This window comes from Anthonomus grandis, chromosome 1 (assembly GCF_022605725.1).
Source record: "Anthonomus grandis grandis chromosome 1, icAntGran1.3, whole genome shotgun sequence".
NCBI classification, from domain to species: Eukaryota; Metazoa; Arthropoda; class Insecta; order Coleoptera; family Curculionidae; genus Anthonomus; species Anthonomus grandis.
The window spans coordinates 1,327,872-1,347,973 of NC_065546.1; the positions used below are offsets into that span (position 1 = coordinate 1,327,872).

At 32.1% G+C, this 20,102-nt stretch overlaps 2 protein-coding genes across 6 annotated transcripts in view; one reads left to right on the forward strand and one right to left on the reverse strand.

Annotated features, from left to right (window-relative positions):
• The window catches only part of LOC126743900 (intersectin-1), a 133,104-nt gene that overhangs the window by 101,968 nt on the left and 11,034 nt on the right, over positions 1-20,102 (reverse strand). For 4 of the 5 annotated variants that reach the window (XM_050451202.1, XM_050451177.1, XM_050451170.1 and 1 more), the window contains exons 2-7: positions 19,677-19,863; positions 11,962-12,184; positions 11,557-11,902; positions 11,104-11,286; positions 10,865-11,048; positions 4,399-4,554 (exon numbers count right to left, since the gene is read on the reverse strand). In XM_050451202.1, coding sequence (XP_050307159.1) covers positions 4,399-4,554; positions 10,865-11,048; positions 11,104-11,286; positions 11,557-11,902; positions 11,962-12,184; positions 19,677-19,852 — 1,268 coding nt within the window. In that variant the 5' untranslated portion in view covers positions 19,853-19,863. The remainder of the gene's footprint in view (positions 1-4,398; positions 4,555-10,864; positions 11,049-11,103; positions 11,287-11,556; positions 11,903-11,961; positions 12,185-19,676; positions 19,864-20,102) is intronic. The other variant, XM_050451194.1, reaches the window with a different exon arrangement.
• On the forward strand, positions 13,705-15,396 carry LOC126744208 (uncharacterized). The gene is made up of 2 exons (XM_050451567.1): positions 13,705-14,120; positions 14,333-15,396. The coding sequence occupies exons 1-2, from the start codon at positions 13,994-13,996 to the stop codon at positions 14,965-14,967; spliced, it is 762 nt and encodes a 253-aa protein (XP_050307524.1). The 5' UTR covers positions 13,705-13,993; the 3' UTR covers positions 14,968-15,396.

The following is a 20,102-nucleotide window of genomic DNA, read 5'->3' on the forward strand; positions in this document are numbered from 1 at the left end:
TTATTTTTTGCATAACTATAAACGATCCTTAACTTATATTGTAAAAAGTGTTATATTGGTTGCATATTTTATACTTAAAGGGCTGAATCGTATTAAATTTTGTGATAGAAAGTATTAGGTTTTTTTTTTGTAAATAATCAAAACTATTGAAACAAAAACAAAAAAGATTTATTTTCATATTTTTGAAACTTACCTGTCAATAAAAATATGTATATACCTACGTATAACAATTTAAATGTTTTTGATAAAGGATACGTTTTTCAAAGTAGTTTTATATTATTGGTTATTTGATATTTAAATAGTTTGGATCAATTAAATATTTTGGTACATAAAACTGATTTTCTTATTCCAGAATGGAATCGAATTCAACGTCCATGCGAATAGTGAAAATTTGCAGATCCAAAAAAAAATAATAAGGAAAACACTTACCCTGAAACCTCCTTATCAGAAACTTTTTATAATAATCAGAATTTGGAAAACAATATTGCGAAAAACTCTATGAACAAGTTTGAGGATAATGTTTTAAACCTGGCCTTACACAAATTTCAAATGTGACTATTTTTGAACCTGATGATGAGCTTATGCAAGTAATAGCCAAGAACTCTGACTTAGATGGCAGTTTACCCAACATATCATTACTTGAAAATACTAACCTTGACCTAAGTGGGTTGAATTTGGCAAACCAAGAAAGTTTAGGTACTAATCCAGATCTTTCTGTCTCTTATCTAAATACAGAATTAAATGGTTTGGAAGTACTAGATACTGACATGATTTTGAATGATGTCCCGGCCGATATCAATGAATCCAAGCAGTCAATCACCAAAGGAAGCAACAAATCAACAAACTTCTCTCCAAGGCGATTTAAGTGGTGACCATAGCAATAATGCTCAAATAAATATCGAGAGCGATCAAGAAGAGATAGAAGAGCAATATAGCGACAGTAATATTCAAGACCAATTACAGGACCCTAATTTTTTACCGGATAATAATGAGCTTAGTGAGGAAGAAAATATCGATGAAAATACAAGAGGTAGGCCTAGGCAAGGAAGAAAAAGAAAACATCCTGACCAAAATAGGCAGATTCGAAAGAAGAAAGCCAATACCAATCAAGATCATTTTAATGGAAAAGGAAAAAAAGTTGCGGCCACAAAATTCACAAATTTTAATTGCACTTGTCAGAGAAGTGTACCGAAAAAGTGTCTGCAGAGATTCGGCAAGCGGAATTTGAAAAATTTTGGTTGGTTGGATCATATGAAGCTAGATGCGCGTTATTACAAGCAGGTGTTACTCTGCAGATTCTAAAACACAGTTTAGTAGACAGTACTATTTTTCAGGTGTCGAAGTATGTAAAAGTACATTTATTAAGACTTTAGGTATAAGTCAGACACGAATTGATTTTGCGTTAGCAAAATCTAGAACTAACCAACCAATTAATGATAAACGTGGAACCAATTCTGGAAAGAAGAAATGCGACTTCGGAAGAAAAAATAAATGAAATAAAATCTTTTATTAATAGTATGCCCAGATATATTTCCCATTATACACGTAACACTACAGCAGCCAAATTTTTGTCTTCAAATCTTAACTTTCAATCATTATACGACCTATACCATGAGAAATATCCAGAGGGTGTACATTTATCCAAATTTAAAAAGATTTTTTACACTTCGTTTAATCTTCGGTTTAAAAAACCTCAAAAAGATACGTGTTTACGTTGCGACACCTTTAAAATCAAAATGCAGGCGGTAGATGGCAATGACCTAACTGTGGTCAAAAGTCAACACGATGCTCACTTAAAACATGCCTATGAATTAAGAAAGCAAATGAAAAATGATTTAAAACTTGCTAAAACAGAAGTTGCCATTGAAACCCTTACTTTTGACTTAGAGAAGACTCATAGCCTGCCAAGACTTCCAACTAGCATTGTATACTACAAAAGACAGCTGAATTTATTTAATCAAGGAATACATTGTGGAAGTAGCGGTAAAGGATTTTTCTACGTTTGGTTGGAATATGAAGCGGGCCGCGAACCCCAAGAGGTAGGATCATGCCTAAGGCATTATATTGTAAATCATTTGAAAACTACAGCTAGCAAACTAATATTGTGGGCAGATTCTTGTGGCGGACAAAACCGCAGTATTAAAATGGTTTTAATGCTTCAACATATTCTTCAAAATCACCCAACTCTTAATACTATTGTGCTACGTTTCTTACAACCCGGACATACATTTTTGCCAAACGATTCAGAGTTTGGAGATGTTGAATGTGCGTTAAAAACTCACAATCGTTTATACACTGACAATGACTATATCCACGTTATGACAACTTGTCGGCGCAAAAATCCTTTTACAGTAACCAGACTACACAAAACTGATTTTGTATCGGTATCTTCCCTTCAGAAACTCATTACCAATCGTAAAATAGATATTGAGAAAAATAAAATCTCTTGGTTAAAGACTTGTAAAATAGAATTTAAAAAAAAGTGATCCGTTCAAATTGTTTATGAAGAGCAGACTCGCAGATGAACCGCAAACTATTGACATATCTAAAGGTCGTAAAGCTAAAACAACAATATTTACTAAAGAAATGCCAATATTATGGCAAAATGGTCGAGAGCTATCTGCTGCCAAAATCAAAGACATAAAAGAAATGTTAAAATTAATTCCAAACGATTCAAGAAGCTTTTACGACTTTTTAAAAGGGTCGCTTCTGGGGACTTTGTAGACGATACAAAGGGATTTGGTGCTTCGATTGATTTTGATATTGAGCAAATGAATGATCCTGACGTTGATATGGATTAAGTGATTAATTTAAGTATTATTTTTATTATTTTAAGGTACTATGCTGTGTAAACCGTTGTGTTTTTAAAAGAATGTATGTTTATTTTAATTAAAGACTCTAAAAGTATATCTAGGTAGGTTCAATAGTTTAATCAAATGTAAATCAAACAGTTTTGCTTTTCAAACCGTGCAATAGTAAATACTAGTACTACTTTTAGTAAAATTGTGATACTTTTAGGTCCTAAAGAATCAAACAGTTTTGCTTTTTAAATTGTGCAATAGTAAATACTAGTACTACTTTTACTAAAGTTTAGATACTTAAAGGTCCTAAAAATATAGTTTATAAAGAATTTGTATTTTATGTTATTGAAGAACTTATTATAGGCTAAAGAGAAAGAATATTTTTGATACTTTAGCCGGCGATATAATAACTAGGCTGACTCACATTAACATGCTTGTTTATCGATATTTAATTTTTGTAATATAACGTTAAGTGCCATAAAACGTAGTGTGTATTATTTTTGTTCAGTAGGTTACCGATATGCAATAACATGTTTAAGTACCTTAAAACATTTTTTAAGTGTGGAACTGCTTAAAATATATTTGCAATAAAAATTATAGTGTTTTTTATAAGCCTTCTGCAATATTTGCCATATTTTACTAAATAAATATATACTATAAGCAGATACTAACAAATTTACCAAAAATTTTATCCTCTGTGGTCGCAATGTTAATGAAATATTGTATATTTACTTTAAAACTTAAAGCGCGTTTTACTCAAAATGACTTGCGCGTGGCTTAAGACTCTATTGCATAACACTGTCCAGTTCATATTTCACAAGTCAAAGATTTAACTTCAAAGGCCGGTTATTTTACAAAAGAGCAGTAGAATTTAGAAAGCGACGTGCGTTGTCAAACTAAAGTAGCTTATTATTTAAACAGAGTTTTACTTTCTCTAAATTAAAAAAAAATGTGGTTCAAATATAGACCATATTCGCGCAAGATTTTTCCAGCATCAACTTCTGACAGAAAACCAAAGGATAGAAGGAATACCTTAAAAGCTCAGGTACTTGTACTAGCTTTATATAAGCAAACTGGATCTGAGTACAATTTTTTGTCAAAACTGTTTGCGTTTCCATCGAGAAAAATAGTTATCAATCTTTTTAATCGAATTTCAATACATCCAGGCATACGTGCACAAGTTTTTTTAGTTTTAAGTGAAAAACTTAAAAAATCCCCAGGATTAGCACTGTGATCTAATGTTTGATAAAATGAAATAAAAATACTCAAAATAGACATCAATATAGCACATTTAAAAATTTTCAAAAACAACGACTACATAGTTGTCGCTAATTCTTGTTTTGTCGTTACCTTTTTCTAATCGCGATAAATTCTTTTCTATGATATTTATGGTTTTCGTAAAAATTAGGACAAAATTAGGACCAAACGAACAGTCTCTCTTGCGAATTAAGTAAGAAATGTTATAAAGTGCAAGTTGTGACGGTCTTTCACATAAATAATAGGTTAGATTATGAATTGTTTTTATAATTTATCTACAAAATGCAGTTTTTTGAGTTATGACGTTCTTCTATAAACGGAGCGGTATAAATAATCTTACCAAATTTGGGCTAAAAGTGCCTGCGGTAACTTCGATTGTACCATAACATTTCTAGCTTGTGCCCCAGATAAAAATCCACTTCGCGTCCGATCCATCGTGTTGAAGATTTGTGTATATTTCAGTTTCGTTTGTTGGGGAACTGACCATTCTACAGCGCTGAAAGTAAGAAAACATGTTTTATGTTTATACATTTCATCATTTTAGATAATATGGAGACGGTCATAACTTAATTAGAAAAGCACCTAGTCTAAGTAATAATAATAAAACCTTTTATTTTTTGCAACGCAACCAATACAATAGTCTAAGCAAGTATCGATGAAGTGGCGATAAAACAGAAATATCAAATTACAGACCTCTCTCACTTTTGTCAATATTTTCAAAAGTTTTTGAACGATTAATTAAAAAAAGAATGACAAATTTCTTAAGTAAATTTAATGTATTATCAGACTTGCAATTTGGTTTCAGGGAGGGAAGATCTATGCAGGATACAATTAAATTTTTAACATCACAAATATCTGATGCACTAGATAATAGTGAAGCTTGCTTATGCCTGTTCGTGGATCTTTCTAAGGCATTTGATATTGTCTGTCATGAGATACTCTTAAAAAAACTACACAGCTGTGGACTCCGAGGCAAAGTTTTCGATTTGCTTAAAAGCTACCTTACAAATAGAACGCAGCGTGTTGACTTTAATGGACCATAAGCAGTGAAAGAGATGTTAGGTATGGAGTACCCCAGGGAACTGTGTTGGGTCCTTATGTACGGTTTATGTAAACGACATGCTTAAGCTTAAACTAAATGGAACGCTGGTTAGTTTTGCAGATGACGACGTTTTACTCTGTATATCAAAGTCTTAGCAAATTATAACAACCCAAATTAAAAAAGATTTTGTGGAATTAAAAAACTGGTTTTAACACAATAAATTAACTTTAAATATACAAAAAACTAACTACATGTCTTTTACTTACTTACTTACAGAAGTTCCCTTCAAAGGCTTGGCAACATTAAGATTGAGGATTGGTATAAGGAGTATTGGTATTGGTATATAATTATTCAAATGGTATAAGGATGGTTGAAGGCTTTAACTCTTTTAAACGCAAAGCCAAAAACTGGATATTTTTGAAGGGTAGAGAAGTTTTTAATGATTTAATAAATCTTAAATACATCCAATAGATGCTTTTTGTTTCAGGGTGTTTTGAAATCAACTTACAGGTTTATATTGTTATTTTCTAACCCAGTTATAGTCTGTTTACCCAATAAAGACATAATTACCTAAATTTGACATTTACCCGATTATGTAACCACAAATCACGCACAAGTGCTTATAGTGTGCTTCAGTGATATTTTTAAAAGTTTATATTTTTTATTTACTGTATTGGTTAAGTAAATGTAGGAATTGCATAAAAATGAGATGAAAGCAATTACAAATTGTTCAACCCCTCTATAATTCACATTCTAAACGTATTATCGCAAGTATGTGCGCGTGTATTGTGTGCTCCGAGTTTAATAAATCTTTCTTTAACTGTCTCTTAGGACTGAGCAAATAAGTTACTGTTAATACTTGCGGGTAAACAATTTCTTGACCACTCTCCCTGTAGATGTATAAACTGTTATTTTAATTAAACCTAATTATAAAAAAAAATGACTGCAAACACATTTCTATAGTTGCGAATTTGTTTACCTATATCGGACCTATGTTCCCGATAATTGTGCAAAATGGAAGTTCTAACAAATAAGCAGTTGTTAGCTTTACTAACTCAAAATATGCAGTCGATGAAAGCTGAAATAATACAAGACCTTGGCACCAAACGAAAAAAACTCGGGAAGGAGCATAGACATATAAATAAGGAGAGACGCAACTGTTTACATTTTCGGCCGCACATACATCTTTTTAACAACAAAGCAACGTTGCCCGCCTTCTAAAAACGTTCTAGTATTCATTTACGCAGTACTCTAAAACGTCGATCAATATTTCGTTTACAGATAACGACTTGACAACATAGCGCGGTCGTCACTCCTCCCCATCGTAATAAAATTTAGGGTTTCATTCACATGCATGAAACTTGTATGGTGAAAATCGGAATCGTATGTCGGCCATCTTGCTTGGCAAAATTGACAGGGAGCTGACAGACAGTTGTTGACATTGACTGATAGAACATCTTTTGTCATTGTCATACCGTTTGAGTTTTTCTTTTTTCTTTCATTTCGATGAATGCTTGAAGCGTGGGTTGAGTTTGCTATTTGTTTTAAGGATGTTATTTTAAATTCATGACTTTTTCTAAAAAGTTCTCTTTCAATATTGGGAGTAATGTTTTAATTAATTTGCAGTCAGCAATTCCAGGTTTCTGGTAAGAAAATCTGATTTTATTTATTACTATTATGTTTTTGTATTGTCAATCTTCAGTCCTTAATAAAATCAAATTCAGTTGATTTCAATGAAGATGTTTCACCTTTCAAATATTTAATTTTTAACTTGATTGTTATAAATACATATTACAAAACGTCTGGCCTCTCATTTCCTTTTGATAATTAAAAAATTGATTAAAATTTTCATTTAAGTATCCTTTATGTAATAATGGTTCAGACACATAGTAATAAAAGATTTTTCAATATCCTTCAGTCCCCATTACAAGAAAAACATGGAGAGAGATATGCAATGTAAATTTTATTAAGACTTTGAGCTATAGAATTTGTTTCGGTCAGTTCCCTTCACCAAATTTTAATAATGCTGATACTGCTGCATTTACACTACAATATCTACATATTTATTTGAAAATTTCTTTTGTCATTATTTTTCACATGAATCATTCAGAGAATTTATTTATAAGGTTTGCACTGCCTATTTTTTCATTTTATTTCATACTCATATCATACCACTTCCTATGTTCAGAGAGACAAGACATAGGTACAGAGACTAACAGAGCTGAGCGCCCAGAATGGATCAGAGTGAAAGTTTTTGTTATAACTTGGTTTTTTTTTATTTTCTGTAGGGATTTGTCTTTAAATTAAGTTTTTTTTTCAATATTATAGTTCCAAGTTATGTTGTTAGTATTATTGGAGACTAACAAATATGTATATATTATATATGTGATATATGCCATACTATAAGTTGTAGAATATAAGAAATATATATTAAACAAAGATAATTCATTAGTAGTGAAATTATTTTTTTTTTACAAAGATTATTATATTTTTATAAAATATTTAATTTGGGCGTAGTTATATTTTATGTATGTATTTTTTTGCTCTTTATGTCTGGGTCTGGTATGTTTTGTCTTTAAATCATTTTTAGTAATATAGATTATGTATTCTTTTAACTTGTGTAGGTTTAGTACATGAATGTTAGTACTTATGTCGTTAGTCTTGTATTATCCGAAAAGATTATCTTAATTGTCTGCTAGGTGAACTATATACTTTATAAAATGTTGCTTTTTTTTTGGGCCACAATGTTGAAAGCTAGAATCTGCACTGTAGAAATTTGAATTTGTCGGCCTTTTATTTGCATGTATAGTTTTGTACTACACTTATAACTATTTTGTGTATTGTATTTTTGCAAATAAAAAATATTTATTATTAATATATTGTTATCCTCTATAGAATCTGTTTGTGTTAGTAAAATAGGGATATTATTAATTTAATGGTAATATCTTTACATGTATGGTAAGAAAATAACATAAAAATCTTAAAACAATAGATTTAACATTTTTAGATTAATTTTAATTTATAGAATATCTGTTATAATGAATTATTGTATGTTATGTATATAATTTTAATGTTATTTTATGTTATATTATACATTTTTAAGTAATTATTTTTCAGGAAAATTAAATAATAAATGTATTAAAGAAAAACATTATTTTATTTCCATTTTGAAATTGGTGATGTTGTACACTATTGTTAACTGATTATTGGAGTACATGAACTCATTTAGATAATATGTATGTGAAATAAAGCTAAAGAATTTTATTTTATCCTGATCAATATCTGATGTTAACACCTAATCAAAAAGTAGCCTTGATAATTAGGTGTTTGCTATGGATATTGCGATTAAATAATAATAACATGAGATTTCTTATTAAATGAAATTTGAAAAAATTTTCCCGCCCTAATTTGGCCACGCCTTTCTATCATTTTGATTGGTCCAATTAGTTACGTCAAACTGTCAAGTTAGTTACAATAGCTTCCGTTGCCAAGCGAGAGGACGCTAGCAGATTTGTCACAAGAATTTCGATCAGTTTGTATGCAACCACCACTTCTCTATATATTTGTGTTCTGTGGTTTCATTCGTGTTTGGCGTTAGAAGTAGGTTGCAGTGTTGCTTTGTGTTTCGTTTCCCTTTCAGTGTTTTTTCGTGATATTTGATATTTTTATATTAAAAAAACTATTGAAAAACAATTTGTGATGGTTCGGCAGTGTATAGTTTGCAAAAAAATGAAGTATTCTGATCCAGAACTTATATTTCGGAGGTAAATGAAATCCCGTTCGTCCCATTATCTTTTTTCTCAATGTCGTAACAGTGACGTGCCTACCAACTCTTTATTTATTGAATTTTAAAAATGAGAAATTTACATGAAATTTAACACTTTAGTATTGCCAATTATAAGCTATATAATCTATAATGATTAAAAAAAACATATTTCAAGGGTATATACTTAGTAAATAGCTCTTTATATATGAAAGCTATTTTTGTAAAAATTTTTAACAAGAAAAAAGTCTCTCATAAAAACAAAATTAAAAAAATAAATATTCCAGGAAAAACTAAGTTTTTTTTTTCTGAGAATTGTTTATATAGTTACAAATTATGAATAATTAAATATGTAGTACTTAAAATGTATCACCCGAGTGTTAACTCTTAAAGATATGCAAATATATTTTATAATTGTAACATAGGGCTAATTTTCTATTAATAATATAATATGTATGTACATATATAAATAATTTCTTTTTGTTTTAGTAAGTTACCTACATTTATATTTTCGTTTTTACGTGCTTCATAATTTGTATATTTTAAGTAGAAAATAAAATGTTACAGTACAAATTGTTCTTTTTTTATATTCCGGTTTGTATCTTAAAGATATTCTGACCTATAATAATAAAATCTTATTAGTAATAACTTTTAGACGCCTTTAAACGAATAGCTTTAAATATGTTATATCGCATGTCACGTGATGAGATATGTAAATATGTATATAATTGAACGTCTAATTTTCTTAACAAAGCATCTATTAAGATTCTGTCTTTATAGCAATCAAATATAATTGCCGTCGCTATTTTTTTTTATAATCGTAAAAATTTACCATATAATGACAGATTTTTAACAAAAAATCCATTAAACTAAAAATACAACAAATAACAAAATGGTAATGGCAAGTGGCATGTTTTTGTTAATAAATATCCAAAATATTAAAGATACAAAAAGGCTTCAATAAACTAAACATTTTTAAGAATACCTATAATAATTATGTACATATGTATTATAACCAACCGGGTAATATACGTAAATTTTTTTAATGTTTCGGATGTAATTAAATAAGAAAAGGATATCTACAATCTTTACCATCGCTAATTAATTTCAAAAAATATTTTTGATTACACCAATTTTTAATTTTTTTAACGGTTACGCCAATGGGCGACGCCGACGAAATATAGCCGACTGATATGAAATATTTTTGGACTGCCAGACGATGTCATTACGTCTTTCTCCTTTTATTAGTGACAGACGGAGAAGCCAATATCGCCGGCTCATATGGCGGGCGCATCTGATTGCACTCGTAGATACGTGACTCGTTTGATGCGATGTTGACGGTTTTCTGGCGGTCTCTCTCTTCTCTGTCTCTGTTCCGCTTACGTTAAAGCATAAAGACATGCGTGATCGTCAACAAACCGAATTTATGAATGAAACGTGTTGTCTCCACTTATTTATATGTCTATGGGAAGGAGAATAAAGCACTCGGAGAGAGAGTTCAGCAATTAGAATATCAGACTCGCTCCAAAAACCTAGTCCTGTTTGGCATTAAGGAAACTATTCATGAAGATCTTAATGCTATATTATCGGAATTTGCACAGACTATGCTACATATTAATATTATATCCCAAGACATTGATGAGGCCTTAGGGATTAAAAGATCTAAAAATAATAAAAGAGTAAGACCAATATTAAAGTTTGTAACGAGCTCTGCCAAAAACCAAAGGTACTCCGTTAAGTTGAAAAAGGACTGTCTAATAATTGATAATAAAACATGGCGCCTGGAAGATCTGCAAAAGAACCGAAAATTTGCTAATTTTGCAATTACATTTAATTGAATAATTAAAGATTCGCTTATTAAAATTTTTTGAAACTTTGCACAAGGGTTTGCCAGATTAGTCTCTTCAAAAAGTTATCTTACATTTTTTCTGTAAAATGTACAGGGAAGCCAATAATTGACCCCCTTAAAATTTACATGAGACTTTTTTTTTATCTACTTACCTGGAAGACTCAACACTTGGGGCCCTTTCTAAGCTAGTAACACTAGCCCTAGGAGTACTGGTTGCTCCTGGCCCTATGCCGGGAGCACCTACAGATCCTATTGACCCTACAGGTGATATAGGGCCAGCAGAGATTAAGGGGGTGGAATTTATTGAAGTATTAATTGAAGCTGCTGAAGTTATACCTAAAGAGGTTATTAGTTTTTTTTTTGTAAAGTTATTGTTTTGCGAGGACCTTACCTGTAGGAGGTATATTAGATACCATACTGGGCTGTATGCCAAAACCAGCTAAAGGTTGTGAAACTATTGGCTGAATAGATGGTATAGAACCTGCTAGAGGTGGAATCGCGTTTGGCAATGTCGCCGAACCACTTACCATTGGCTGAATTTGGGGTATACTAGTTTGCATTGGTGGTACTATACCTAGAAATAAAACGGATATTAATAAATTACAAAATTGAAATACGCAAAGCAGCTAAAACATAGATTGACCAATATATCTATGCTAGGTACAGTAAAATAACAGGAAATTAGAATGAGATACTGATAGTATTGATTAAACACAACTTACTAAATAAGTCTTGTTAAATCTAGGTTAGGTATACTCTTTGTACCATTAATAATATGAATTGTTTGTGGAGGTTTTTATAGTAGACACCTTGTATAAGACATTAATTATTATTATTATTATACCTGTTGGAATCATAGATCCAGCATTGGAAATCATCCCACCTGCCATATTAACAGGTTGAACCACCCCAGTTGGAGGGCCAGTAGGAGCCACTGTGCCAAGCCCGGGTACAAGAGGAGGCTGAATACCAGGCATCAAAGGTGGTTGAGTACCGGGTACCAATGGTTGTGATCCACCTAAAAGAGACTGGCTAGATGTTGTCATTGGTTGTGTGTTAATAAGCATCCCTTGAACGTTAGCATTAAGTGCAGGTTGAGAAACGCTCATCATTGGTTGTGCAGTACCTATCAAGGGCTGTATGGCAGGTGGGTAAGCAGGTTTCTGAGGTGCTGAAGTCATGGCAGGAACCTACATTGTTAAAACTCATTTATTTTTGCAACATTTTTTTTTTATTTAAAAATGCTAACCTTTGGCGGTTCAGGTCTTGAAGGAGCATGATTAATTAGTCCAGTATTTGGGAGTGGAGGTATAGCTGGAGGAGTTGAAGAATGAAGTTTTAGTGATGCTAGAAGGGAAGGCGGTAGCCCCTTGGGTATCTCAAACCCTCTTAGTTTCAGGTTGATCAGTTTACAGGCAATAGAGAATTCATTTATGTCCATTTTGCCATCGGAATCTGTGTCTGCCAGAGCCCTTTTTTTTGGAAAAAAAGTAAATAATTAGTTTCAGACAATTTCCTAAATAATGCCGATCTCTGAACAAAAATTGGAACCCGGGGGTTTTTTGACATGAGAAATTCGAATTAGTTTTGCTTGATTAATTACTTGATTTAGCTCTTACTTGTAAAGGGCGGTATTCACATGTCTTTTATGACGTTCAAAGGCTCGTCACTTTTTGTACAACCTTGTATTATATTTTTGGTCAAAGAAATGAGTTTCTTAATCATTTTTACGCAAAAAAGTTACTTCATGAGATGTCTCTAGGAGCAATGGTTTTCTACATATTTGAGTTTGAAATAATCACAGCAAGTGTTTTAAAAAAAATTAAGGAATTTAATAAGGTAAAAAAGATCAAGTAGGCTAGTCAATGCATTTTGTGTATGTTGTCATGTCATAATTAAAACATAATACAATTTTGATAAACAGTTGAGTAATAGGTAACTAATAAGTAATTTTTTTTTAAATGATAAATTTTACGAATGCTGAGTATGATGACATGGACTTAGAGCAGGGGATTAAAATAAAGCATAAAATGTCTTAAAACATATTTTTATTAACAACATAAGAAAAACATATAATAAGATAAATCAAACATAGTATTTCAGAAATAACGTATTGTTAACGTCTATGTTTCATTATTATCTTCAATATTAGTACTTCGATATTATTATTTAATCCATTTTTTTTTGCCAATACAACCATCTTTTAACTTAAAAAAATAGGAACTTATAAGCTTATTTTTACACAATTTATTAAGGCTTAAGCGACAAATTTTAAGCAAGTTTCGAAATTAAATTACGCCTTTACTATTTAATGTTAAATTAGTTTTTTTTATATATTTCATTGTATTTATTTTTTACCAGCAAAACCGACACATATTAATTTTGAATAATAGCTGCTAGATGTCACTAGGATCATTCGACATTTCGATTTGTGTCGTTTTAGTCCGAAAAAGTAAGTAATATTTCTATATTAAATTCATGCTACATGGTAACAATTATTCAATTTGAGACGGTCTTCTTTGTAAAATTTGTGGGTCTATATCACTTTAACGCACAAAAATTCTTAATTTTCTAATGAAGAAAATAGTACCAATGCTATTTAAGGATAAAATCTAATAAGTAGAGTTTAGTTTAGCCTTGAATAATTTTGGAAAATATTTATATACCACCAATTTTATTTTACTAAATATCTTAAAAATATCCAATTTATTATTATTTACTCTATTGATAAGTTAATTCTTGTTGCCCTAAGTTAATAATAAAACCTAAATTGTTTATGCCTGTAATATTTTTTTTAATAAATATATACCGTGCTATTTTTGTCGAAATCAGAAAAGTAAAATAGGGCTAAAAAAATCCCAAAGATTCATTTAAATATTGACCGATCTTTTATGGTGCTACACACAAGCTTTTGACAAATGTAATAATATATAACTATTCCAAGATTTTTGTACATTACTTTGTTCATTTTTAGGTTCTCTAGCTTTATCACAATGTCAAAAAGGAGATCATCTTTAATCCTACAATTAACGAAAAAAAATTTAGAAGTTCATAATATTGAAGAGCCCATGTGGAAAATTAGTCGATACCTTAGCGATTCAAGTACCCATTCAGATCATGATTATCAGATTAACGAAAGAATGTTTCCGTCAGCTTAACAAAGTTGTCGTAATTAAAAAATATAATGCGATATTTTAATATTTAAGTATTAAAGCCAACGAATTTTATTATTACTTATTTCAGGCATTGAAAAAAACGATTTGAATGCAAATCATGTGGATATGACATGCTTGCCTGCGGCTGATCAGTCTATGGTAGAGAGTGAAAAATCAGCATTAGATGTAAACGTAGAAGTTTTAAATCCGAAGGAGACATCTCTTTTGCAGACGGCACTTATTACAGATGAAGGTAAGACAAATGAGTTGATAATTTTTCCTATTTATTTTATAAGAGTTACTTACCCAACTAGTGCGAAAAGTAAGACTTTACCACCCTCGAAGGCTTGACCTACTATCCCATGCGGTAAATTATAACTCTGTGCTAGTTAGATAAGTAATAATTTTGTACATTACCATGTTGTGCTATCTTAGTTTTTGTCATATATTTTGTAAGTCGTGTAGGAGTACTCGAAAGGGATGTTGGAGTGCTGAAGACTGAAATATCTAAACTGCCTGTTGTACTGGATGAACTTGAAAGGGTCAGGACAAAGTTGGATGCATTACAGGTGGAGGTTACCTCATCTAAGATGCCATTGGCTTCCAATGGCAAGTCTCAACAACCACCACTTACTCAATCAAACGCCGAGGCTAGTAATGTTGTGTTGCAGGTAATTATTGAGAGGCAAAAACGTAACTGCAATTTAATGCTTTTTAACCTAAAGTCCGAGTCGTCTGAAGATCCGACTTTCACAGCAGACATCTCTACTCTGCTTAACGATGTGTGTGGCCGTAATATTCCTATATCCAAGGCGTCTAGATTTGGAAAACCCAACTGTAATGGCTGCAGACCAGTTAAGATCACACTGGTGAACCATGGGGATGTCGGATTCCTACTGAAGAACAGGAGTAAGTTCTCAGGAAAAAAGATATACATTGAATCTGACCTTACCCCGGCTCAGTTGGAACACCTTAATAAAATCAAGGAAGAACTAAGGCTGCGCAGGGACCGTGGTGAGGATAACCTCTTCATTAAGTATATCAATGGTATTCCCTCAATAGCGGCAAAAAACCAAGGGCAACCACCTCCCCCTCCTTAAAAAATCTAGTTTCTTGCTATTACCAGAACACCCGCGGCCTGCGCTCCAAGACCAATACCTGCTTTAGTGCTGCGTCTACTTCTAGCTATGATATTATTTCCATCACAGAAACTTGGCTCCAAAATTATATACTTGATGGTGAAATCCTTCCCAACTCATACGTAATGTACCGTTCTGACAGAAGAACTGACCTTGTTGCTGCTTCAAGGGGTGGTGGTGTTCTACTGGGGATTCTGAACCACCTCTCCTCGGAAGCCCTCGACCTCTCTGCGATCAGCCAAGAAATACCGGAAATCGATCTGGTAGGATGTAGAGTCAAATTTAATCATTTCATACTGTATATTTTTGTATTGTACGTTTCTCCTTCCATCGACTCCGTGCAATTAGAACGCTTTCTCGAAGCCTTTTTCATGGTTAATGTAATCTATTCTGAACATGTGATTATCCTGGGAGACTTTAATGTCCCCACTTATATTGAACACTCGGTATCTCCCAATAGTAAACGTCAACTTCTAAGTAATTTTTAGACAACTATAAGCAATTCAATAACGTGGTAAATAACAATCTTCGCTGTTTGGATTTAATCTTTGCAAGCTTTAATATCTCTGTACTTAACAGCGGTGCATCTCTTGTCCCGGAGGATACCTACCATCCTTCTTTGTCATTTGAAGTCCATGCAGGCCTTATCTCTCTCAATAACCTACCCCTTAATAAAGCTAAAATAAAGGAATTTAATTTCAGAAAGGCTAACTTTCCGCTTTTGTATCAGCTGCTGCTAGATACTGATTGGTCGCCTGTCATGGTGCAGCAGGACGTCAACTCCGCATGTGATGTTTTTTATGATCTGTTTTTGAAGGTGGTAGACAATGGTACAGTGAAAACATCTTGTCGGACTTGCATTGTCTTATTTATTTAATGTAACACGACGTTTCGGTTGGTAAGTATCTCCAACCGTTTTCAAGTGTAATGTGGCCAGCTACTTTCGTATCAAAAGTCCAATTGCCTTTAATTACTCAGTTAATGGAGAGTCTCTGGCAAGGTCTACCTGTTTCAAGGATCTTGGAGTCACTTTTGACCAAAAATTTTCTTTTATCCCTCACATCGAAGATACTGTTTCTAGAGCTACTCGCATGCTAGGCTTTATTATTAGAAATTGCAAACTTTTTTTGAACACTGCCACTGCCAAAACTCTCTACTATGCATTTTTTAGATCCAGTCTGGACTACTGCTCCCTCATTTGGTCTCCCATTTACAACCAGCACATTCACCTATTAGAATCAGTCCAACGGCGACTCCTTAAATGTTTGGCATTTAAGGATGAAGGAGTCTATCCTCCAAGGGGTTTTGACCATAACCTGCTGCTCTCTAGATATACTGAACGGTCACTTGCGAAGAGGAGAGAAATGCATTCGGTGAAATTCTTGTTTAATTTACTTAACCATAAAATTGACTGCCCATCCCTTTGGCAAAGGATTTACTTTCATATACCACGCCCAGGATCCAGACAGTGTCCAGCTTTTAACTTGGACACAGCCAGGTCCAACATTCTGTACCAGAGTCCTATTCACTTTATGTGTCAAAACTTTAACACTATTGCTGATTCTTGTGACATTCACCATGACGATTTGGCACTTATCTTGAATCACCTGCGTATGGTCGGTGGGGGAGGCTAGGTTATTTAGTTTTTAGTTAGTTAGTTTTTAGCTTGAATACATTTATTTACTGATTTTTTTTTTTTGCTCTTTTGATTTAAATTAATTCTTGATTCTTATCCTAATTTAGTGTTGATTTTTTATTATTTATTTTCTCAAGTTCACTACTTAGGCTACAAAGCTTATTATTATTATTATTATTATTATTATTATTATTATTAAGTCATCAAATTTTAAATTTCAAGGCACTGCAATAAATGAACTGTTGCCTGATGTATCGTTTGCAGATGGTGAAAAATTAACGTTAGATGCGATTGTTGAAAATCTAAAACCCGATAAGAAACCTGTTTTGCAGGCGGTACTTATTACAGAAAAAGGTAGTACAAGTAAGGTGTTACTTTCTTGTATTTATTTTGTAAAATATAATATGATTTTTAGGCGCCCAAAATTTAACTCCTGACCAAGGCTAGCTGTACTTTTACACATACATCAAGCAGATCAAGTTCAAGTTCTCAAACTTCATCAGAACACTCTGAACTGTTTGAGAATAAGTCTTTAGAAAATGATCTGGACTATCAAGCTTCATCTGAGTCATCATCTGAATATAATGTGCAAGAAACCTGCAAAGATGTAAGTAAAAGAAAAAGGGAAGACGGTGAAGGAGAATCAGAAAAAAGAAAGAGAGGCAGAAAAAGGGAATTAAATAACAAGTGTTGGAAGAAAAACGTATCAAAGCAACTAAAAAACAGTGGAAAAAGTTACCAATCGGTCAAAACTACTAAAAATGAAGATGGTACTAAAACAAAGTTATTAGTCACTCGTGATGAAAAAAAAACTTCCTCCTTTCAAAAATAATTGTCGACTCAAATGCAAAGATAAAATAACAGAAGAATCACGACAATGTATTTTTCTGGAATATTGGGGTTTAGCAAACTTACAAAGGCAAAGAGATTTTGTTGCTCAACTCAATGACGGGAATTTCCCCCAAATATAAATATTCAAATCTTGAAAATCACAGACGTCAAAATCACGCTTTTTATGTTCAACTAAATGGGAAAAAGATCCGAGTCTGCAGAACACTTTTTATAGCCACCTTATCAATAACAACAAGAACATTGAGAACAATAATAGAAAAACAAGAATCGCAAATAACCCATGGGATTATAACAGAAGATTTTAGGGGAAAACATGATAATCACCATTCAGTTGACAGAAATATTAAGAAAGGAATTGTAGAACACATGAACCTGATACCTAGAATAGAAAGTCATTACTGTCGAGCGGATACCCAGAGAGAATTTATAGATGGATCAAAACTATTACTGACCTTCACAGGGATTATAAAGTTTGGTGCCAAGATAAAAATATAGAGTCCACTTCGTACCGAACATACTACGACGTATTTACAAAAGAGTTTAACATTGGATTCTTTTTTCCCAAAAAAGATCAATGCTTCGGAAGAAGGAAAACAATTAATTGAAGATAAATATAAAAATCACTTAACAAAAAAAGAGTTAAGTCGAAAAGAGAGAGAAAAAGACAAGGCAGAAAACAAATTTATTGTGTCCTATGACCTTCAAGCAACTCTACCCTGCCCTCTTGGAAATGCCTCCTCCTTCTACTATACATCCAAGTTAAATGTATTCAATTTGACTGTTGTCAGCTCTACAAAAAATGATGTTGTGTGTTATGTTTGGCATGAGGGTGAGGCAAATAGAGGGGCTAACCAAATTGGCTCATGCGTCTGGAACTATCTTAATGGACTAAAGGAAAAGGCATTCCTTGAAAAAAATAAAATGATTGATGTAACATTTTATACAGACAATTGCTTTTATTATATTCAATAAATGTTTATTTGCATTTTACCTGTACGCTGTATCAGTACTGCCGCATATTAGTTCAATAACTCATAAGTACCTAATTAGGGGACATACCCAAAATGATGCTGATAACGTACACTCAGTGATTGAAAAACAAATTGTGAAATATAAAAAGTCCGCAACTATCTACGCACCTGATCAGTACGTGACATTAATAAGGCAAGCCAAAAAAACTGGGCAACCCTATGTAGTTAAAAAAAATGAGTCATGACGATTTCCACGATCTAAAAGATTTATCGAAGCAAATGGGTGTAAAAGAATTATACAAAAATGAAAATAGCGATCTAGTGAAACATCCGACATCAAACTTTTTGAAGTACGTAAAAAGGAAATTGGATACTTTTTTTATAAGACTTCGTACAAATATGCGTCATATTTTCGTGCAAATATGTTTTCTAGACGATCGTCTACTGATTTTAATGAGATAGAACTGAAACATGCCTTCAATAAAAAAACTGGAATTCCGGAGGCTAAGAAAAAAGGTATACTTTCATTGATCGCAAAAAATGTTGTGCCACGTTTTTATTAAGAATTTTATAATAATCTTTAGTTGCGATAGATGATCAAATAAACCATGACTATTTTGTATCATCAATAAATTTCTTAAAATATTTTAAACCAAACTCAACTTTAACGTTTATTAAAAAGTAGTTGTGTAGCAAAATATATTAAATTATGAAAAAACTTTAATTGCCTCTACTAAAAAATGACAAATTTGGAATTGTGCCACTCTTGTCGGAAAGCAGCGATATACGTATAGGTAGGTCTCGATCCAATTTAAACCTTATTTTTTATTTTTTGGCGCTTACTCCTCTTTACGATATTAAGTAATATATCTATGTAACTAATGTAGTAATATATCCCTTTACAAGTAATATTAAGAACAAATTCAAATTTCTCATGTCCAAAAACCCTCAAGTTCCAACATTAGTTCAGAAATTGGCATGATTTAGGAAATTCTGCAGAAAAAAACAAAAATAAATAAATAAATCCTTAGACAATCTTTATCTTAAAAACAAAGTATTTTACACCACATATGTATAGGAACTTTTTACCTTAAAAGTACTAAAAAAATCACTCTATGAAATATCAGATACTTAGGTATTAAATAACAACCTGTATATTTGTGCTTAAAAAATATAGTTTATACAATATGTCAAAAATACTCATACTTTACCATATTTGCCCCAAAACCAATGGAGGCAGTTGACTTTGCAAAAAAAAGCCCTTGGCCTGATCTCCAGTAATAACTCCGTTATTGGGTTTTAAAGATTTAAACTGCTCTTCATATCTAGCTCTTTCACGAGCTAATATGACCCAAGGATCTGTAGATGGGGTACCAGCAGCAGACATTGTTGTTTGAGCTAGAAAAATGTACTTTACATTTATCCATTATTCTATTTACATTAAATACAGTAAGATTAGAAGTGCATTTAAAATGTTAAAAGAAGTATTAAACAAATGTCATTAAATCTACTACAAAGGTTGTCATATGCAAAAAATGTTCTTCATTAGAATTTCCATTTTGAGCTTTTCATACTCGCACCCCCGCTAAAAAAGTGTCACAACTCAAAAACCGTTAATATTGAGATAAACATGCAAC